The following is a 23,302-nucleotide window of genomic DNA, read 5'->3' on the forward strand; positions in this document are numbered from 1 at the left end:
TCTGTAGGTTGTTCAGATTTCTTGTGAAGTCTGGAATAAACATCAAGGTAATCAGAGTGGAGATATGAGCGTTGGGAAGGTGGAGCGTGGTGGTTTTACTGAACCTTTGAGGCATCGGCGCAGCCAAACATCAAAGTTTAACTCAGTTTGCGTCTGAATGGGAAGTCGCTGGTTGATATTTTAGTTTCTCAACGGTCCCAGTGATGCGAGCACTGTACCAAACCATCGCGGTAAAGAGAGCTGAGTTGCTAACGGTCGTGAACTCAGATGGAAGTGGTCAGCCGAGTTCGTCTCCTGGATGTCAGGACGCCTCCCTTTGGAGTTCCAAACCAAAAGGAGACCCCGGGTTAGTCCAGGAAAGCTTGGGGATAACCTGATGCTGCCCAAGCTTCTTGTTACCCCCACGTGACACAGCAATACTTCTCATGGTGGAGGTTTCAGGCTGGCCTTCCATGTCAGAAACACCTCGCGCTGATGTCCCGCGTTCATGCAAAGTGATCCTTCGATAACTTTAGTTTAAGTTTCATGCATTGTTTTGTATCTGGTGGTTGGTATTTCAGGATCCACAGGTAGCCCTCTGATATGTTTACCACTCAGAATAAGTCAATCAGTCGTACCCTTCACTCTGATTGGTGGTTGCCTCCATCGCTCGTCTCAACCTCGCTTTTAGAACCAGCTCACCGATTGTTATTTTTCCAGTCATCACTACAGGTTGTTGATTTTGACAGTTTTCTCTTAGTTTCAGCAGGTCTAGAAGTCTTTTTCGTCCCACACCTGTCGCCCCCTGGTGGATATTAAATAGAATGCAGGTTTAGGGCAGTATCGGCTTCGTGTTTCAGAAACTGCGGCCCTCTTTTATACTGACTACATGACGATTCCCCTAAACTCCCTAGCAGACGACCCTGAGTCAGTGATAGTTGTTTTAAAATCTGACCAAAACAATCATGATTATTGATTTCTGCAATATAATTTCTCCTCTCTCGCTCGTCCCCTCTCCATCTTTGTCCATCTCTCTCGGTTCTAAAGCAGATTAGCGACGGCTTTTATAAAATAAAACAGCGAGCTTTAAACCTGTCTCTTGTGACGAGATTACCCCCCCCCGCCCCCCACTCTGCTCTCTCGCTCTCCTCTCTGACGAGATGTGATTGGACGGCATGAAAGGTGTCCGCCGAGCGAGAGACATTCACACACACTCTCTCTCTCTTTAATCTCCTTTTTAAAGGGAGGAGGAGGTTATCATCCAGTTATTCTGGCTCACCGTCGGGCAGCGTTTCGCCTCCCGCTGATTGTTTGGACCAAATTTCTAGGCTCTTAAATGGATTGTCCCGTGTGATTAGTGTATTGGTGTGTGTGTGTGTGTGTGTGTGTGTGTGTGTGTGTGTGTGTGTGTGTGTGTGTGTGTGTGTGTGTGTGTGTGTGTAAATCTGTGCTCATACTACACAGTCACTCGACTTCTTCTGGGGACACCAAGTCAAAGCCTTAAAAACATTAACCATTAAATTTTAATCACTCAAACAGCCGTCGAGCTCAAACTCTGTGTTTGTTTGTTTATTAAGTCTCATTAACATGGTTTACTAAGCATCTATTTACAGGCTCTTATTACAAGGATGTTAATTAAAAACGTTAATCTGTACTTCAGCTGTTTAGCTTGCTGATGACGTCTTTTTTTTTTTTTTTAGATTTTAGACCTTAAAATTGTTGGTCCGATGATCCTCTAAAAGTTTTACCTTTATGTGTACAGCGTGTCTTAGAGCAGTGCTTCACCAGTTAAAGAGGCGTACATATCCCAGCATCCATGGCTGTAGCTGAATAAGATCAGTGATGACAGATGAAGGAAAGGCGACCCCGTAAACGTGCGTTTTCAGGGCTGCGTCACACTTTAGGAGGTACAGCCTTGAGAGCGCGGTCGATGTGGACCCTGATCAGATGATCTGAGGGCCCGATCGCTGGAAAAGGTCTCGGGGAGGCGAGGGTGTGGCCACGTGGGGGCTCAGTCTGTTTGCTCCACTTCACTGTTTCAGTGTTTGTTTTGTTTAGTAAGTGAAACTCTCGAGGTTTCAGTTTTTTAAAGGTCAAGTTTAAGTTTTTAGTTTTAGATAACTACAATAACCTCGTGACCAATCATAAGAATTTCAGATGTTTCAAAGACTTATTGGAGTTCACAGCGTTCACCTTTCCTCGTAACCTCTACAGTTCTGTGCAGCACGCCGTTCATCATCATCCTGAATCCAACTCTGATCGATGGAATTCCATCCATGCCGATCAGAGCTCGATGCTCAAAGAGCCGCAGCTAAAAAATACAAAAATCTCAGTGAACGCAATATATAAAGAAGATGGCACACCTGAGGTTGCCAGCACAAATTATTTCATTTAAATAGAAAGAAAACGCAAATATAAGTTGAAGCCATCGTTCCAGCATCTTAATCCCATCCACAATCTACCGTCATTCCTTTAACACGTATATTTAAAATACAAAAAGTGTATCTTAGATTTATTTCATGGACTTTATTCTACTTCTTTATCTGAAAATGTACAAAAGCGACTGCAGTCATAAACTTTTAAAGCAATATTTGTGTTTGGCTCCTTGAATTGAGGCGATCAGAGTCCGATCCTTTGATTCAGATCTGTCGTGCCTACATGTGAACCCTGTGTTCCTGTGGGAACGTTTGCAGACCTAACCGTGTCTGGATAACATGTTGAACGTGTTTCTCTCTGTCTGCAGCGGGCGTCTGCTGGTCGGGACCTTCGTCGCTCTCTTCTTCAACCTGCTGACTTTACTGTCGGTCAGGAACAAACCATTCGCCTACGTCTCAGAAGGTACGTCCTGCCTCTTCATCGCAGTTAAACCAGTGCGTGTCCCCACCTGCTGTGTGTGTGTGTGTGTGTGTGTGTGTGTGTGTGTATTCATATCTTCGTGGGGTCCCCACAAGTTTGAAGGTATTTTTGAGACTCAAAATGTGGTTTTAGTGTCAGGGTTACAGTTGGGTTATGGTTAGGCTTAGGCTAAGGGTTAGGCATTTATTTTTCAAGTAGATGTCCTCACTAAGATAGCAAAACAAGAATGTGTGTATGCAGTTGCTATTGTTATCTGAACCCATCACTAAGATTTCTGTGAGACGTGTTATCTAAAGGTTTGGGGCATCATTTTGAAGCACATATCAAAAACGGACTGAGTTCTACCCAAACCTAATGGATTCAGAGCCTTTTACAAACAAGAGTGAAATGAATGTCTTTAGATTTGAAGCTTTAACTCTTTAAAGCCGGTCAGAGCAGCACGCTCCGTTTTGTGTAACTATTTTTAAATCCCTGTAGAACCTGAACCACGTAAGCTAGCGCAATAATTTTTTTTGCATATGAAACCGGAGGAGTTGTACTTACATCTTATGCCATCAGCTTGTCCTCGGTCACGGTTTCCTTCCACATACAGCTTTGCAAAAATTGCATAAAAAGCGCTTGCAGGAACAAAAACGTAATATTCCAGAAAAACGCTTTGCTGATCCGATCAGCTGTCGTAACACTTCCCACAGTGAAACAGACGTCAGCGCGAACTATCGCATGTCCGCCATTACCTGTCCGAAACCGGAAGTGACGTCATTTTCGCGGAAAATGTAGTTTTTTTACTTGTAGGCCTTAAAAGCCTATACTGGTGTTTTTTATACTGGTGCATAAAGTCATGTTTGACTTTATGCTTTTCTGAATAGTTTCTGGGATGCTTAGAACTCGAATTGCACTGCTGGAAATAGTTTATTTTGAGGCACCTGCTGTTTTCTTAGCAAATTTGCATCATAGGATTGTTTTTTGTTTTTCCTGCAGTGTATAAAAATTGCTGTATCTCAAAAATAAAACTATGAAGGCACTCAAAATTAATTTCCTGTTGTTGTAAACTATTTTTTGCAACTTTTTTGTATTTAAAGTTTTGAGGGATAAACCTCTTAAATTTCTCTAATTAGAAATATATGTTAAAAAAAAAAACGATTTCAATATTTCAGTAGTTTGTTGCACTTTTTTGCAATTAATGTGGTTACTATGGATTTAATGCATAAATATTATTAAAATTTGGGCTATAACAGTTGTATTGATGTATAGCAGCTTGAAATGCTCCCAAAAATGGCTCCGCAGCATGTAAAAATATAAAGTAAGCTCTGGCGGACTTGGTTCTATGGTAGGTCTTAAAGGGGTAACGCAGCTCCATGCTCCTGAAGGTTTCCTGAAGTCCCTTTTAAGAACATTTAAAAGCACCAGGAGTCGACTGGCCGTCCACCCACGTAGGATGCAGACTTCTGTGGAGGAGATGATCCCGCTCGCTCCCAGCGAACATCAGCTCAACTCCACCGTCTCCAAACCATCGCCATCTCAGCGCCATCTTTAAACCTCCTCTTTCAGTCTTCCTGCTCACCTTCTGTCACAGCTCACCCCTGACACTCGTCTCCACCCGCTCCACCCTGCCTATAATAACTGGAATTAAAATTCTCCAGAGCAGAAAAAGGACTAATGTTGGAGTTGAAGTCCACCTGAGATTCGTAGCGATAACTGAACTTGAAAAATCTGATGGATGAAAAGGTAAAAATAAACCTCAGAATATACCTGGCCAACCAGGTGTACACCTGTGCAGGGAGGAGGAGCCTGAAAGGTCCATAAACAACAAGCCACACAGCTTAGAGCCTTCTTTGCTCCCTTCATTCCTTCACTCCAGCCTCCTTTTCCCATCATTTCTCCTTAAAAATCCAAACCGTCATCATGTGGAGAAATAAAAAGATGGAAGGAGACCGACAGATCCTCTCCTCCTCTCCTTTCCTCTCATGTGTTCCCCTCGTCTCCTCTCCTCTCCGGCTGACTCACTGCATGAACAGTCTACCGATGAATGAGGTCAGAGTGTGTGTGTGTGTGTGTGTGTGTGTGTGTGTGTGTGCGTTCGTCAGCTGTCTGTTCTTGCGTTCGGAGCAGTCTCAACATCACTTAACATCTGACATTTTGGAACAGGAGGGGGATGAAGCTGCACACGCTCGCACACAAACACACACGGGCACTTAACTTTGCTGAAGCACACAATCTCTCACTCATTACACACACACGCACACACACACAGCATCTCTGATGGAGCGAGACTAAAAGTGCATTACGCAACCATGTTCCAGACTGTGGTAATGTAGTGTGCCAGGGGGCCATGCGAGCAGAAAGACATGCCAACACACACACACACACACGGCGTCCTCGTGCACACGGATCATAAATAAGTCACTCCATTAAAATGTTTGTTTAGACTGACTCACCCTGCTAGCAAAACAAACAGAGCACACACACACTCCCTCACACACACACACACTCGGGGGTTGAGCAGGATGGGATGTGAAGGGCCTTTGACCCGACGCTGAGCCTTCGGGCCTCGCGGCGTCTTCAAACATTAAAGGTGGGACGGCGCAGCCGAGCGAGAGCGCTTATCTTTTTTTAAAGACGAGTGGGAGGTGTTTTTATCCCTCATCATGGAGGCGGCTACGCCCTCCTCACTTTAAACACTGTAATCAGATTCCCCCCACCCCCGCCCACCCAACAACCAAAAAAGAAGTAGAAGAAAACTGCGATGTACAGTTTTGCAGGTTTGGGTGAGCGGGAGTCTGCGAGTGTCAGATCTATAGGACGGAGCTGACGGAGGCAGCTGTGGAGTGAAACAGCTGGGACCTTCATGCAGCACTGAGACAGAAACGTGTCCTCCACTCTCCATCTCGAGCTTCTCCGTTCCTCCACAACAAGCGTTATCGTGTCTGAAACTGTAACGCTGAAGGACCCGGGCCAGGACGCAGGCTGGGCGGAGTCTGTCACACCTGCTTCCTCTACAGCTGACTCAGAAAGAGATCCGATATGGTTTTCTATCATTTTGTTCATAAGCCCGACTCATCTCTGTCAGCTGAGCTCTGTTAATCGTCACTTTGAGTACTGAGTACCTGCAGCGGTAAATCTCGTAGCTCGGCTGTGTTCAGCGACAAAATCAAAGCCTGTAGTGAAAAGATGCAGGAGCAGAAACAGGAAACAATTTTATGAGCAGAAAATATTCCTACAGCTGGGGTCATACGTGTGCGGTGAGCACATAAGTATAAAAAACGTTGTTCCTTTAATCTTCACTCTGATCTAAACATGAACTTTAATAATACAGAATCTTATACTTAAAATATTACATAAAATAATACCCTTGTAAAAGTATAAATTACAAAGTTGAGTATTTGATGTATTTCCAGAAAACCATGGCACCATAGCACAGAAGTATTCGAGTAAATGTAATAAGTTACCTTCCAGCACCGCCCATGCTCTTATCCAATGAGAACTGTAAGATTAATGTGGCGCAGGTGAGAGGGTCTGCGATCAGTGTTGATGATCCGACCAATCACGTTTGTATTCAGGCAGAGGCGTTAAATACAGGAGTGACATCATGAAGGGCTCGAAGGGCAGAAACCACATTTTCCAAAACAGAAAAGTTTAAAAAAAGAAGAAAGTCAACTCAGTCTAACCTCCGAGGACCTGGCTCCTCATATGTGGACATCACATTTTTGTCAGAAACAAAAATCAGGCAACTCTTTGTCCGTGCACCGCTCCACCACCGCTCCACCCTCAGACAGGCTGCGTGTGGTTTTTGTTGCTGTATTAAACCGATCTTTCTCTCTCCTCAGCGGCTAGCAGCAGTTGGCTTCAGGAGCATGTGGCAGATTTAAGTCGAAGGTAAGGACGCTTCCTCGCTCTGCTTACACTCACACACACACATCCATCCTGTATGTTACACCCTGTGTGTGCCCAGGTGTATGGCCTCTGGGGTCAAAGGTTAGCCTCATTGATTTGTCTTCTCAGAAACAGCTGTTAGATCAGTTTCTGTCTGCAGAGGCGAGGCAGCAGGGGGCTGAATATCCCCCCGCTGACAGTTTCTGGTCACCTGATATTTGTGGTTGGAAGCTGAGACTTTGCACCAGAGCAGAGTTTGTCTTAAATTCTGTTGATCCGGAGGATCAACGCCCAGAAGAACTGCAGACGTTTTCCTTGGTCAGGAAGGAAAAGCCTCCGAAGCTACGCCACTGATGCTGCGTTAGTTCAGTGAATATTATCATAACCGCGAGTCTTTCTGAGGCCGATCGATGGTTGGTTTAAGAGAACGAGACGTCAGCAACAACAGGCACGACTCTTCTGCAGCATCATCAAACCCCTGCACCCGTCACTCTCAGCCTGGGTCGTGGCCGACCCGGGGAAACAGCCACACTGATCCGTCCGTTTGAACTGGAGGAATTTGGACGTTTTGAGTCTCAGCGGCGCCGCAGTGTTTGATTTTTAGAGCTGAGGGAGAATTGAGAGTTGGACAATGGCTGATGACCTCAGGAAGTGACATTAAGCAAATGAAAGCGAAATAAGGCGTCAGTGACGCAGACACACAGACTGGCCGATGACCCTCTGACAGCCACACGTCTCCAGGAAAAAGTTTGTGTTCCCCGAGTGGTTGGCGAGTCGTTGCTGGCTGATGAAATCAGTCCAAACCCAGTGACTGCCAATGAGAACAAAGGTTGCTCTTTACGGACGTGTGAGAGGCGGTAAATAAGCAAGCGAGTAGCCAAGACTGTCCACTAGGTGGCAGTCGGGTGACGCACGATGTGCTTTATATGTGGGCGGGGCTTATTATCCAGCAGGTGAGGTAAACGTTGATTATTTTTAACAGTGAATCGTGCAAAGCTGCTGCAGTCGAATCCAAAAATAGAAACATGGAATCAGAAATTTGAAATGCTTCCCAGAATTCAGCTTCCTTATGTCAAGTTATGCAATCAAAGCATGAAGCATTAATCGGTGTTTGATAATTGTGTCGTCGCGTCTGATGAAACGCCAAAGACAACTTCCCGTGTGCAACCTGTCGACCGGCTCTGAAGCCTCTGCTGCTCCTGTGATAAATATTCCATGCTGCTGCATCGCTCCGGCATCCGAAGTGGGTGAAATATACGATGTCTGCACACACACGCACACACACACACACACGCTGAGAGTCAGCGGCTCAGTCGGCGCGGGTTACTCAGGGTGACAGCCTGGAGAGTTGTGCAACAGAACTGCGCTGTGATTGGCTGAGAGGGCAGAAGTGAACAGGACGTCCCAGCCTAGTTTCCACTCTTTGACTGCGTGTGGGAGAGACACACACAGAGATGCTGTGTGTGTGTTACTGTGTGTGTGTTATCACAGCCTGTCCCCACTTAACCCCAGCATGGTCTGAGGGCCAACTGGGTTATATAAAGCCTGCTGCTCGGTCAGCCTCACCAGCCAGAAGCCTGAGCTCTGTGCATGTGTGTGTGCGTGTGCATGTGTGTGTGCGTGCGTGTGTGTGTATGCGTGTGCGTGTGTGTGTGTGTGTGTGTGTGTGCGCGCGTGTGTGTGTGTGTGTGTGTGTGTGTGTGTGTGCGCGTGTGTGTGTGTGTGTGTGTGTGTGTGTGTAAGTTGCCACCGGGGAGGAGAGAGATAGAGGAAGTAAAAAACGTGCAGATTTGGATTAACAAGCCCTGATCCTGCTCGTCCGGTTACTTCCAAGCATCGCTGCACCGTCTTCAGTTTTTTTTAAATAGTAACTTTATTTATAGCACATTTGTCTACGTTTACATACAGAGATGAGAAATTCTTTATTATGTCTGGATTTGTGCGTTTGTTACGGCAGACATGATGAAGAGTCACAACAACATCTGGCAGATGTGTCTTCCTGCGTCTGCGCTCAGGGCAGCTCCTGTGTGTTAGAGGAGGAGCAGGAGGTGGTCGGGATTATCCATGATGGACACTGTTTCTTGGTGACCTCCAATCCCAGAGCCCGACTTCCTGATCAGTTTATCCCATCTGCTGGAGGCTGCAGCTCGATGCTGCTCCCCCATCTTACTGCAGAAATCCACTGTGGTGCTTTCCCTGGAAGCAGAGCCTGCTCGGATCCTTCTCGTATCCAGCCTCTGCACTGGTCTTGCAGCTCGGCCTGTTATCAATGTGGACGCCCAGGTACGCGCACTCTTGGACCTCCCTGACATCCTGTCCCAGACGGCAGCTGTGTAGCCGTCCTCTCACCATCTCTGCTGCTATCACATGCAGGAGCAGATCTGTCCTCCTCCTCCTGAACATCACTAACACATCCAGAGTGTTTCTGACCTCAAAGTGTCGAAGGTGAGCAGGAATGGAGACGTTATCGCCTCCTGAGGTGTTTCCTGCAGCTTCTCTCTCAGTAGCAGCTGCTGAATCGTGTCAATGCACGTGAGGAACCAGAGGAGGCGTTTCTAACCGTGCATGCAGAGGACTGCATCAGCCACCCCCAGATTCAGTCTGCGTGCAAACCTCTCAGGGTCAAGGGAGGTTCTACCTGTGCTCTCAGGTGGGCGGAGACTAGTCTCTGCATCACCTTGATAACATGATGGATGGTTGACCTCTGATGGAGGCGACTTGTTGGTCACAGGAGACGTGATTGTGCCACGGAGGTCACGGAGTCCCACGCCTTTTTCTGCCCGTGCAGGCAGGACGTCTGACCACAGTCAAAATCATTCGACACTTAGAAATCTCTACCAACTTAACTCAGTTGGTAATTTAATTTTCTCTTTATTTTCTTTTTTCCATCTAAATTGATTGGCCTGGAGAAGGCCAGCACAAAGATGATTGGACTAGACTAGTGATGTCACAATGAGCTTAGATTAGCCCCCAAACACCTGGGCAGCAGACAGATGTGTGACTGCAGATGTTCATCGTTGAACGTCTGTATGAGCTGAAGTCTTTACACATATTTAATTGTTTCCCTTGCAGATCATGTGATGTTTACATTGAGCTGCTGTGTTGTGTCATATTTCAGGTTATTGTATGCAGGACTCCTTTTGCATTGAAGTAAAAAACACTTGCTGTATCACTGAGCGTCTTCTTCTCTCTCTTTTTTTAAACTGGCGTTTTTTTCTAATGACGATGTGAAAATATTGTGACAGCGCGAGAGCGGTTGCCCGTAGCGTTGTTTTCACTCGCAGCAGGCGTCTGTGTTCAGAGGAGAAGCTCTAAAAAGCCACAGCGGAGTACCTGCTCAGCAGCAAACAGACACGGCTCAGTCAGACGCTCGCTGCTGAACACGGAGAAGCTTTTAGCGGCTCGAAATGCAGACGTTTCCCTCGGGAGCCGTCGGGCCGTAGCTCCCGGATCTGAGACGTGTCGCAAACAGAGAAGTGTTTCTGACGGCCAGCAGGGGGCAGTCACACTGGCTCCAATAACGCTTCACCTTGCATGAATTTTACCTTTCCTGATGCCTTTATGTGCTCACAGGCTGGATGTAAATTATTGTTTCATATTCAGGAAGCAGGGAGGAGTCTGTACTCCTCCCTGCTTCCTGAATTCCACGGGTCCGTCACAGTTCACTCGAGTCAGGCTCGAGTCAGGCTGCAGGGAGCTGAATATCTGCACACCTGATATTTGTGGGTGGAAGCTGAGACTGGAAACCAGTTTGTCTTAAATTGTGTTGATCTGGAGTTTTTTCCTGCAGATGTTTTCTGGAACTAGGCCGGGATGCTAAAAGCGTAGCCACGGGAACGACGTTATTTATAAACAAACTGCAGTGTAGAAATTAGAGATGGCACGATGCCACTTTGTTACTTTGAAATGCCGTTTTGGTAGCCAGGCTTCAAATGCTCAACCAGACCGCCGACAGGTCTCGCACGCCACAGCCGCTCTATCACGTGACGCATACTGCTCCGACGTGCTAACGTTATGAGCTGAATTACGCCGTATCGCTAGTTTTGGGAGGTGCTTTGGTGATATTGAATGGATCAGATTAGATTTTTTATGTCTCTCCGATATCCAATCCAGTAATCTAGGTCAGTATCGGACCGATGCGTGATATTGGTCCATCCCTAGTAGAAATGAAACATGTCCGTACATGTCGATCGTAATTCCCTGCAGCTCCATCAGAACCTCTGACAGAGATTCAAACCTGCATCACACTCAGCGTGAGTCAAGGATGCTGCTGAATGATGCACGAGGTGGTAAAAGCATTAAAGGGTTATCTACGAATGTCCACTAGTGACCGGCTACAAAGTGTACGCAACAAGTTAATTGGTTTAAACGTGGACGGGCTTTAGAGGATTATCCCAGGTGTGCTCAGTGGTTAATGAGGTGTCAGGTGTTCCTCAGATGGTATCAGTGAAAACGCCGAGTTCAAAGCTTCAGCGCTGGACCGCGTGCATTTATACCGACTCCGTTGTCGTTGTTTCAAATAAACAATCATTTGTCTCCAATGGGCGTGAACGACTTCAACCAGCAGCAACTTTAAATGTGATTGGTCCCCTAAGCAGATCGCTGCATGCTTCGGACGGCGCTTCAGTCGAGCCCGCGTTCAGCCTGGAGAGTTCACAGTGATCGAGTAGTCGTGGTCCTGCCTCCTGCAGCGCTGTGTCCAGGCTCCGCCCCTTACCTAAACTGGAGTTTTCCCACAGGTTAACGGGTTGCAGTTTGGGCGTTTGTCTTCTTGTTATCGGGTTCGTTGTGGAGCCGGCAGAGCGCCACGGGGTATCAAGAGTTCGTTTGTGACTTTGCTTAAATCCTGCAGCCGCTCTGGATGAGCACACACAAGGTCACATGTCAAATTATATCAATGCATCAGCGGGGATTATGGGATCGCTGGGATTGTCAGGCTCATCCTCGACACTCTGAGTCTCGCCTCCTTTTTGTCTTTTGCTCTTTCCAGTCCAACACTAAAGACAGGAAGTCTCACAGTGTGCAGACTCAGTTTTTCACTGAATGTCAGATTAAAGAGCCCGGAGCTTTCCTTCAGTAACAAGATCAGATGGTCATTTTGTTTCGTCTGTGCCTCAGTTTTACGTAAATTAAAGGAAAAAACTCTCCAAACATCCATTTTTTCTTTAATTAAATGATCCAGATGAATCTTTGCAATCTTAAAGCTACGAGCAGTGACGATGATGATGAGGAAGACACCTAAGACACCTTTTATGTCCCCGCAAAGGTCCTGCGGGGACATAAAAGCACCTCCTAAGCCTGGCGAGGGGAACCCAGCAGCTCCCGTGTCGTGAATCATCGCTCAGGTTTCCTCGCCGCGGCACAGATATGAACGCGGAGCGTCCTCCGGTGAATCACAACATGTGCTCGAGTATCCCGCTAACATCGCCGCGTCCTGCCCGGCCCTCCATTATTCACCGTCCGAGGAGCCGCCACAGGATCTGATGACGCCGTCAGCTGACCTTGAAGACATTAAAGGAGGAGCACGTGCATTTCTGTTGTTGCTGCTAAACATGTGATGTCCCCCCCCCTCGTCTGTTCCCCCAGCTCCGCCCGTGGCGAGCACACGCCTCTCTGAATGACATGTTTGACGTTAATTACGTGTTGACATGCGTGTCTCTGCGTTCTTTCTAATCATCATCTAATGATACACGCCCAGGCAGCGGCGGCAGAGTGCGGCCATGTGACATATTCAGTCTCACCAGGGGCGCGAGGTCTTTTTGCTGCGTTTCATGTTATGGATTTTGGTTGTTGGCACTGTGGGCCCTCCGTAGAGGTGCTCTTTTAGGCTTTGGGGCAGGATTAGGACGGAGGATGTCCTTTTCTTCTGCCACAGCTGGAACAGCAGGATTTTTGGCAGCGTGTCCTGAGGCCAACGTTTCTCTTTAGCTGTTTATAAAATGACGGCGAGCCCGTCCACAGGCTGCGTTCGATCTTCGTCTATGGACGAGGCGTCATCGATGGGCGGTCCTCTCTGACCTCTTTCAGTCGAGTCTTCTCAGGCTGAACATCCGGCGCCACGCCGCTGTCTCTGAACCGCGACGTGTGGCGCTCCACCGGGACACCATCCCGCCACCGCATGTCACGCCGCGTTGCATCACGTCACGCTGTCACATCACATTAGGTCCTGTCAGATGCATCGTTTCCTGCTGAAGTGCCTTTGAGCAAGAAACCGAAACTTTCCACAGCTCCACAGGTGCTGTTTTTTACGCTAGCGCGACCTTTGACCTCAGCTGAGAGGAACAATAAAGGTCGAGGGGTCAAACTGTTCCTGCAGGTGGTCGACTTTCATCGCACACCTTTATTATATTTGTTACTTCTTCTTCTTTATTATTATTATTATTATTATCCAACCAGCAGCAAATAATGAGCATGTATCTGTATAAATATTAATATCTGCTGTTGTCTGATACATGTGACTGTATTTAATAAACCATTTTAAATTCTTTTTGATATTTCACTGTATTATTATCATTTATCAGGGTTTTCTTTTGTACTGTGGGATAAACTATATTTCATCTTCAGTGCCTATTTCCTCGTCCTTCTGATGATCATGGAGTCGGGATCGCTGCTTCTTGGAGCAGGTCCTTAGCGTTTAACTCCCGGGATCGTTTAGATCAGCGTCCCCGTCGGCTCCTCCCACATTAAACCATTTGCTGCTGTTGGCATGAACTGAGAGGGAGTTTTTTGTGTGACGGCTCTTCTCCGATGCTCAGGCAGGATGTGCGGGAGCTCGGTCGGAGCTTAAACTAACATGAAACAAAACAAGAATGATCCCATCAGGTCCAGTTCAAATCCCCCTAAAGTCCATTATGATGGCGTGATCGGGTTAAAGGCCTAAACCTGAAGACAAATATAAACACCGGAGGATTCAGGGCTCTGCCTCCCAGAGACGCTGCTGGGTTTCAGGAATTCCAGATACTATGAAACTGTGAAGTCAGTTTAAATTCATACCTTTGCGCACCTGTTACCTGTTTGACGCCAGAAAGACTTGAGAGCACACAGACTCAGAGGTGCGAGAATTTGACATTTTATTAACAAGTTGAACCTGCTGCTGTGTCTGCGATGAGCCAATGAGGTGAGGGTGTCCTGTTAACCCTGTGAGGTCATCAGTCGAGAACCCCTCAGGTGTGTTCACACCTATTTTTGCACAGTCTGATTTTGTGCAGCGAAGCCGACGGGCGCAAACGTGAACAGAAGCAAATCCAACCAAAGATTTTAACTTCGGCAGAAAGTTTTCACGTGAGCAGCTGGCGAGACGTGGAGGAGGAGTTATTAATGCTGAGGCTGAGTGATTCATGGATCAATAGGTCTCCTGGTTCATCTGACGCCTCCGGGACGCATCGTACGTGATGTTTACAGTTTTGTTTTTTTTAATTCGCTCGCTGCACGACCAATGAGCTCGTGCGACGGGGAGGTGACTGTCACACATCCGTCCTTGCACAGTTGATAACGTTGCTGCTCCTCCGAGTGTTGGTCTGATTTTAATGACAGTTTCATTCACAACGATCACCAAACAGGCTGCTCGGCTCTGCTTTGCATCTTCACCAAGTTTAAGGGCAGCTTACTTTAAAACTACAATTTCATTATAATCATAAAGAACATGCACGTGAGCATAACTGCACTTATTTTTAATAATATACAGTTAGAAAAAAAATTATAAATCAAAACTAGGATGTAGGAAACATACGTAAAGGAAGCTTCCTTAGGAAGTGACCTGTTTCATGTTTCGTCGTATTTTAATCATTTTTATGTTTTATTGACGCTGGAGGAGCTTTTGGAGTTTGTTCAGTGGGAGAATGTGGAGGTGATCATGTGCACTAATCCTGTTTCTGTTTGTTTCCCTGTGTGTGTCTGTGTGTAGTTTGTGTGGCATCGTTCCAGGCCTGAGCAGCGTGCTGCTGCCTCGCATGAACCCCTTTGTCCTGATCAACATGGCGGGAGCTCTGTCCCTGTGCATCACCTACATGCTCATCGAAATCAAGTAAGAATTTAATCTGCGTGGATGTAAATCCCCACGTTCACGCTCGTCCACGATCTGTTTAACCAGCCCGAGTTTGTTCAGCTGATGCCGTTTCCATCCCTGCTTCCCTTTTATATCTTCAGCTGTGCTGAGCTTAGAGCGGCAAACGTGCACAGATGAAAATGTCGACCAGCTTCAACGAATAACATGAATATTGTCATTTATTCCTCTGAAGTCTTCCTCAGAGTGAACTGTGCGCTTGTATCGGCTCATTTACAGACTGGATTATATCAGGATCTGTGGTGGTGACAGTGATGTCGTTTATTTATTTTAGAAAAGTGGAAATCTTCTTTATGTTTGATGAACCATTTCTTCTCTCGTGTCCGTGATCTGTGTGCTCAGCAACTTCAACGCGGTGGACACGGCGTCTGCGGTCGCCATCGCCCTCATGACCTTCGGCACCATGTATCCCATGAGCGTGTACAGCGGCAAAGTGCTGCTGCAGGTGAGACAGACGGGACAGTGCGCTCCCCTTTGGCCTTTAACCCCAAAATATGATGCAGGTATGGAAGCCACGTGATCATGATTATTAACCACCTCTCGCCCACAGACCACGCCCTCCCACATCATCGGGCAGCTGGACAAGCTTCTGAGAGAGGTGAGAGCCGGCGCTTTATCGCAGCGTTACTGCAACATCAGGAAGTGTTTCTACTGCTTAGTTTTATCCCAGAATTCATCATAACCAGAGTTTAAAATCCAAACATAAACTGGATCCACCAATCAAATTCTCCCTGCGAGGCTTCATACATCACTTACATTGAGTCCAGATTGTTGCATAAAACTGTCACTTTTGGCATTTAAGATCAAATTTCAAGCGCAAATGTAACTGTTGACGTATCGATCGGGTGTCCAGCACACTGCACCATTAAACTGTGCAGAAACTCCGAATTTCAAACCTCTGCAGCTGACCGGCTGCCTCGGGGCCGACTGCGATTTCACCGACGCTCAGGATCTCGACTTCGTTCACAGTCAATCCAAACCACGAAGTAGCAGATTACTGACTGGGCGGATCATTTCACAGCTTTCGTTTTCAGCTTCCTGTCGTACGATGGCGTTCGTCTCCGCCCATCAGGGACTCACAACATGAACTTTAGTTAAAGAGAGTTAACGAGTCCTGAGCTAACCCTCCAAACATGGCTGCTGTTCATGTTTCCTTCATTCACGTTAACGGTGACGGCAGCTTGGTTTCTGAGTCCTTCAGACACAACACGAGGTCAACGTCAGACGGAAACCAGCGAGCAAACGCCGTAAACCACGTTAAACTTTATTAGGAACAGCTGAGAGAACAGCACACTGACTGATTATGATTGGCTATTTGTGCCTTCTTGTGTCCAATCAGGTGTCGACTCTGGACGGGGTGCTGGAGGTCCGAAACGAGCACTTCTGGACTGTTGGCTTTGGACGTCTGGTGAGTGACAGAGGCCGACGGAGAAACTCTGGATTAACTTATCCAGTTAATCGTGGCGTCGGATCGCTGGCGTTAGAATCAGTGAAGCCCGATAAGGAAAACGTATCCTGGGCTGAGCCTGAGTGCAGCTCTGCAGACTCGTAGTAAATAAATAAGTGAGGGCGCCGCGATCTCTTTTAAAGAAATGAATCGGGTTACTTACAGAGCGGGGTCGGAGGTCTCTCAGGGTCTGCTGATCAGTTCCTCTCTGACGGTTCTTCCTCTTCCTGTTGAGTTTGTCCCGTCTCCCTCCTCCGTCCGCTCCTCCGTCATTCGTCGGATTAGAGCGATGATCTGCAGGGATTTGTTCAACGAGACGAAAAGAAGGAACGACTCATTCATGCGGAGACTTGGCTCCCCCCTCCTCTCCCTCTCTGTTTTTTGGGGGTGCGTTGTTGTTGTTGTTGTTCGTGTTGCTGTCGTCGCAACGCAAACAAACCCAGCTGGCTTTCAGGGCGGGACGCACACAGAGAGGAGCGCACACACCGACAGTCTCCTCTGCCGGGCTCAGATGCTCATTATAATTTATGGATAATTTAACCGTGCTGCTGTTGAGCCTGAAGGTTCACACGAGGAGAACTTCCTGTCCACTTCCTGCGTTTTTTTAACGTCCTAAAAACAAAGTGAGGAAGTAAAAGTGAAGCTGTCGCTAATGAAAAACAACAAAGTTCAAACAGGGATAAAATAGTTCATCTGCACTTCATGAGTCAGCTTTCAGTTCTGCTTTATAGCTTATTATCTTAAATTAGCAGCTTTCCTGTTGGAGTTTTGTACTGAGACGCTAACATAAGGCTAGCACAGTTTCATATCACTCGGCTCATACATGTTAATAAAACCAAAACACAACGTTTAGTCAAATTTATCCACCCTGCAGCGCCCTCGAGACTTCAGTGAACACACCCATTGGTTCCGGTGGTTTAGATGGGTGGAGTGGTTGGGTCAGGTGGGGCGATGGGGTGGGAGGGGTGGGTGCTTTGAGCCTGTCAAGGTTTAAATATGGTTGAAATCGGCGACTTCAGGTTGAGTTTAGACTTCTTCTTGGATCTCCTGTAAACGAAGAGCTGCGAGGCACGGAGGCGTTTTCCAGCCGAGGCTCATGTCTGTGGGGTTAAAGATGACATCACCACAGTATCCATGGTTACAGGCCAAACCTTCTGTGTTAGGCGTCTGTCTGCTGAAAGCTCCTCTCTGGTATGAAGGATGAAGGCCGCCGTTCCTCTGCCTGCCTCCGGGTGGCGCAGCGCCCGTGTTTACCTCGCCCTGATGCTGTTTTTATTGTTTGTATTCGTGTTGTCGATGCCGCCGCCCCTCGTGTTGTCGTTTGTGATGCTGCTGCAGTTACACAACTGTTGGTTGTTGGCCCACTGCTAACAAAGCAGCTGTCCAAACTGATTTGACCCCCTGACTGCACTTCTGCCCCATGGGGCGATTTGCTCTGCATGTGTGTGTGTGTGTGCGTGTGTGCGCGCGCGCGCGCGTGTGTGTGTGCGCGTGTGCGCGTGTGTGTGTGTGTGCGTGTGCGTGTGTGTGTGCGTGTGTGTGCGCCTGTGTGTGTGCGTGTGTGTGTGTGTGTGTGTGTGTGCGTGTGTGTGTGTGTGCGTGTGTGTGTGTGCGTGCGTGTGTAAGAGAGGGAGTCTGTCCTTGTGAGGTCTGAATATTCCCAACAACAGAAATGACAAACTGTGTTTAATGTTTTAAGGTCAGAGAGGTTGGATTTAACAGCGTTTAGAGTCCAGCTAAGCTTCGTTTCAGCGCACGTTTGTGACGCCGCTCGGTTTGCCCGAGGAGCGCTGCAGGAACACTGGAGACGTCTTTGTTCGTCTCCGAGTTTGGATCTGAACTGTTTGCATGATTTTGGATCAGATGATCGCTCTCGTGTCTGCGCACCGATAACGGGGTCACGGACTTGAAGACACTTCAGGCCATGTGGGCGTGGCCACCGTCACATAACCCGCTGGTTTCTGCATTTTGAAGCTTTTTTTTTGCTTCATTTTGGGTTTTCGGAGCCAGATATGACCATATTTGGGCATCGATAGACATCGTATGGGCATTTTAATATAGGCGTGTATGTGGAGTGAGCCCCGTGTGGACGTCAGAGGAACTGCATGATCAGGCTTACTGTAATCTGTGTGTTATTGATCTGGTCTGGAGCGTGTTTGTATTTAATCGCTTTGCTGAGCAGTTACTGAAGAGTTAGCTCTTCTCTCTCTCTGTTCTTGTGTTTCAGGCTGGCTCCGCCCACGTCCGGATCCGCCGCGACGCCAACGAGCAGCTGGTTCTGGCTCACGTCACCAACCGGCTGCTGCCGCTCGTCTCCACGCTGACCGTGCAGATCTTCAAAGACGACTGGTCCCGGCCCCTCCTCACCGGGGCCCTCTCCTCCTCCTCGTCCTCCTCGCCCGCTGCCTCCCCGCTGGGTGCTGCCGATGGCTACGCCGCCCTCGCCTCATCGCTGCCTCCTCTGCTCTTGTCCCCGGGAGGAGACTTCGACCCGCTGACCTCCACCCCCTCCAAACCCACCAGCCCCCCTCCGGAGTTTTCCTTCGACACTCCGGGGAGGAACGTGCAGCCGATGGTCCTCGCCGCTTTGGGACACCACACCCACAGGCCGTACGGAGGCCTGGGACTCTCCTACGGGTCGACCCCCTACACAGGGATGCTGAATCAGGGCCTGGCGCGGCCTGGTGGCGGGATGGGACTGGGCACACAGGGTCTGGGGGTCGGGCTCGGACTGGGCGTGGGCAGCGGCGGCGGGCCGTCCTCTCAGAGCTACAGAACTGCGTTTGGCGGGTCGACGGCGCCGCTGCGCTTCGGAAACCCTCTGGCTTCACAGTCGCAGTACCGACAGTACCGGCCGTGACCGCTCCGGCGGGTTCAGGACTTTCGGGTACTCGAAATTCATTTGTGACGGTCGGCTCCTCGGGAACGTCGAGTCAGGCAGCGGCGTCACAGCATCGACGACGGCGCCAGTTTCTGGTGTTAGATGTCGATGACTTCAGAGGAGCGATGGTGGTGATGTATTTATTGTCCGGACGAGGAGACCACCGCGTATCTTTGAGTGCTTTCTTTGTTATGGGACTGATCGTGAGGTTTGGCGGTTAGAAAGTGGCGTGCTCGTACTTTGTAAGCTTTTTTTTCCTGCAAACATTCCTTAAAAAAATAAAAGTCTTTGAGTCTGAAAGAGTTTGATGTTTAATATTTCCAGCATTGCGTGAAACAAGTATCACAGCGAACTCCACGTCTCACCCGAGATTCACCAAACATCAGAAATCCTCGTTTATCTTTTCGTTTGAGTCGTTTTCATGCAGATTTTATTAACGAAGAACTTCCTCACAGACCGACTTCGTCCAGCGTGGTGGAGCTCCGCGTCACGGGGCAAAGGTGAGACCTAAGTGATCAGGAAACTTCCCAGATCTTTATCCGGTCCATAAATCTGCTCAGTCCATCAACTATTAAACTTTAAACACCATCAGTGACTCCGCCCCTGTACGAGGTTTCCCGCGTCCTGGCGTGTGGGGATGATGAGGAGGAGGAGACCAGCTTTTATTTAGGCGGGTCCTAATCAGGAAATCAGGGCTGCACATCCCCATCAGACGAGCTCACAAAGAGGCCATGAGGCTTTGGGTACAGTCGCACAAATCAGCTCCTCTTCCTCCTCGCTGTCCTTCAGTTTCAGGAGGTCGAGGGAATGTTTGAAGGAGAACAGAGTGAAGCCAAAAGAACTCAAACAGTTCCTAATGACACTAAATGTTGGGCTGTGACGCCTCTGCTCCAGTCGTTAAAAGCAAATCGTTGAAGTTCTGAAGTCCGAGCCAGGAAAACTTTCCCGACTTCTTAAATTTGATGTTTTCTGAGGTTGGAAGTTGACTGAAGACATTCTTGACTCTTCTCAACATCTGAAGCTTCGTCTGATTTTGTGAACATGAGCCGAGCTCTTTGGAATCCTCATCGTGTCCTGTAGGACGCTGGTGACCTTCTGACCTCTCAGCTTCTACCTGATGATCCTCTGTCTGTACTGAGACAGCCCGTCCTCTCTCACGCCCAATACAAACACAGACAGGTCCCCATTGGTTCACCTGACCCCCTCAGAATCAGCTGATTTTTTTAGATTAATAACTTTATTATATTTAATAAATCCAAAGTTTTACCTTCATACTATGAATATTCTACAGGACCTCCATTTAGTACTTTTAAATTATGCTTCCAGCTGTTTTGACTGCTCTGCTGAACTTCATAACGACGGCAGAAAAACATGTTTAAAGTTACTTATTTTCAAAACGAATTAGTTACTTAGTTACTCTTTAAAAGCATGATACACAACCTGAGTACGTAATAAAGACAAAGACCTTCCAGCCCAGTTCTATTTTTTCTGCATCATATAAACTGAATCAAATGAAAACGTCTCCTTTTAAAACTTTTATTTCGTTTTATTAGTTTTAATCTTTTAACAAAAATTAATCAAGCAAAAATTAAACTATATGCAAGAAGAAATGTGTTTAACATTTAAACCTATTGTCTGCATATTCCAGCATATAAAATAAAATAAAACACTGTTTTGTGTTTACACTCTTTCAAATAGATGCGAGTAAAACACAGCAGAAAATAAATAAAATCAAAGACTGAGCAGCTCTTAAATCTGTTGTCACCTGTTTGGCAGGAGTGGGGCGGGTGGAGGTTTGCCCACAGCGGGCGTGTCAGTGGGGATTTCTCTGTCAATGTCACGTTCCCGTGGCAGCGTGCTCGCCGCTCGCTCAGATTTGAAGTTTCATTTTTCGCTGTAGAAACAAGTTTTCTTCCCACGCAGAGTGAACAGCGGACGCTAATGTTTGTCACGTTTTACTGGATCAAACTTAAATTAAGGTCATCTTCCAGCTGTGATCCCATCTACGTCCGGATCATTTTGTGATGTGGAGCTCATGGACCTGTTAGGTCCTGAACAGTTTTCAAAACCCTGGAAGCATCAGAGGGTCTGAGGACGCCGCTGTGGCGTGTCCTCACTTCATCTTGTTTCTGCTGTCACATCCAACGAGGCCGACGCCACAAAGCGTGCTCAGCCACACGCTTGCATTTTAATGGATGACACACTTTAGCGACTTTGCTGCAACTGGTCATTATTTTGTCCCCTGCAATTATGTTATCCTCTCGGCCCTCGGTTCGCCGCCCTCGCATCCTCATCAGCCCAGAAAATATTCAAATGAGTGAGAGACGCTGCGGGCCGGCGAATGAGAATGAAGCGAGGAGACAGCTTCGAGGCCGGCGGAGTCGCAACGTGTTAGGAGGCCAACAGACTCCTGACCCCGTTACTGAGGGACCCGCCTGGTCTCCAAAAACCGCTAATAGGCCCAAGTTTCGCTGTTTTTCCAGCTCGGCGCACATTGATCACTGTGTTTGTTCAAATCCAACGATGGGGAGAAGATTGGGCACGGAGGGAAGCTCGCCGTTTTCCCAGGAGTTTACTAAAGAGGTGCGTGTTCAAACTTTGTCCCAGAATGTGCCAAACGCGACCAAATGTTTACCGACACACTCGTCCCCTCTCGGGCTCCTCCTGCGGTAAACGCAGTGATGCTCGTCTCTCACAGAAACGCATCACTGAGCCTCACGCAAACTGACAAAAGCATTTCCTTCCCCATGAAACATTCACACGTTTTACTCCGAGCTTCATGTTTCCTCTGTGATCAGGATCCTTGCAGGGCTTGGCTCAAATCTGAGGAGTTTCAAATACATGAGACACAGCTCTCCACCAAATGAAACTTTATCATAAATTTCAGCAGCAGAAGTAAAACACTGAGGATAGATGACATGCTCAAGTCCATCTTTGAGACATAAAACTCACTGAAGAGGCAGCTGATCACCTCCTTATGTCCTCAGCACAATGCCTTTCACCTTTCAGAAGAACAAAGGTGTGCCTATTTTTGTAGAATCTGAATGTGTCAGAAACACTGAGCAGGGTTCAAAGCTGCACTTTGCTGCCACTTAAACTGGCCTAGTTTGGTTCACGTTTTCAGCTCTGCTACAAACTCAACAATCTGACTTTAGTTCGAATGCAAAGACTGTACATAAAAGATGGGGATCCAGCTTCCACGCTATCATCATGAGGTCACTCACTGGTTTCTTGGCTTCAGATTTTGAAGCCACTGCATTTGTATTTTGGCCTGTGTTAGCCTGTATGGATACATCACACAGATAACGGCAAGACCTTCTTTGAAATGTGACACAAAGGAGATATTTTGTCATCTGCTGACCCATCCATCCACCCTAACCACCTCTGTCCCTTTTTCAAGTCACCACTAGAGGGCAGTGTCACTTGATGGTAAACCTTAGGCTGTACATAAAAGGCTGAAGTCTGAACAGTAGTGCTCTGGATAATGCCAGAAGGGACTACATTCAGCACCCGAGGGTAAAGTGCTAATGCTAGCAAGCTCTATTAAGAAGATGCACTAATAAACTGTAATTGTGCATCACACAGGCACAGATGTGGTTAAGATACTGATATGAAACTGGACATAAACATCAGTTTCCTGTTCAAGTGCATCGGCTCCATCAACCTGACCTCCCCCCCATCCTTCAGTCATTGTTACAGCTGTCATTAGAGGGTGTGTCTTAAAAATATAAGCTGTAAATAAATGATGGCTGTAGCTACTGTGACGTCACTGGTTTAAGTATTGTGGTCATCACCGTCCTGGTTTTAGCAAGACAGGTAAAGCACTAAGTTATCAGGTAATGCTAGTGATGTCAGTCAAAGAGGCCACGCCCCTATTAGCGCAAATGTTAAGCTTTAATACAATTTAAGCTTTCTCCACCTGTACAGGTGTTACAAAGGTGGTAATTACCCATAGAGACGAAGCAGTTTGTGTGTCAGGCTGTAAACATGTTTATTTCTGGTCTATGGGGACTGACTCACTGCTGGTGCCTCCGCTGGACGTTAGAGGAACTGCAGCTTTTCCTTCCTCATTGGCTTCATCTTTCAGGATTTGATGTTTGGTTTTGCCGAGCCCACAGCTGCGCTTTCTGTTGTTCTAAGCTTTGGAGCCTCGTTTTTTGGATGATATGTCAAATTGTTGGAGCTAACAAGTCGCACAGCGCCGCTC

At 47.5% G+C, this 23,302-nt stretch overlaps 1 protein-coding gene and 1 long non-coding RNA gene across 2 annotated transcripts in view; one reads left to right on the top strand and one right to left on the bottom strand.

Moving 5' to 3' along the window:
• Nucleotides 1-19,395, top strand: part of slc30a6 (solute carrier family 30 member 6) — a 60,062-nt gene extending 40,667 nt beyond the window's left edge. The window contains exons 9-15 of the mRNA XM_026190990.2: nucleotides 2,723-2,817; nucleotides 6,660-6,708; nucleotides 14,609-14,728; nucleotides 15,110-15,212; nucleotides 15,318-15,365; nucleotides 16,107-16,175; nucleotides 18,442-19,395. Coding sequence (XP_026046775.2) covers nucleotides 2,723-2,817; nucleotides 6,660-6,708; nucleotides 14,609-14,728; nucleotides 15,110-15,212; nucleotides 15,318-15,365; nucleotides 16,107-16,175; nucleotides 18,442-19,074 — 1,117 coding nt within the window. The 3' untranslated portion in view covers nucleotides 19,075-19,395. The remainder of the gene's footprint in view (nucleotides 1-2,722; nucleotides 2,818-6,659; nucleotides 6,709-14,608; nucleotides 14,729-15,109; nucleotides 15,213-15,317; nucleotides 15,366-16,106; nucleotides 16,176-18,441) is intronic.
• On the bottom strand, nucleotides 1,342-8,307 carry LOC145419726 (uncharacterized). The gene is made up of 2 exons (XR_013901063.1): nucleotides 6,282-8,307; nucleotides 1,342-5,990 (listed from the first exon to the last, which is right to left on the bottom strand). It is a non-coding gene; the product is annotated as an uncharacterized LOC145419726 (long non-coding RNA).
• Nucleotides 19,396-23,302: the final 3,907 nt, after the last annotated feature.

This window comes from Astatotilapia calliptera, chromosome 13, assembly GCF_964374335.1.
Source record: "Astatotilapia calliptera chromosome 13, fAstCal68.1, whole genome shotgun sequence".
NCBI classification, from domain to species: domain Eukaryota; kingdom Metazoa; phylum Chordata; class Actinopteri; order Cichliformes; family Cichlidae; genus Astatotilapia; species Astatotilapia calliptera.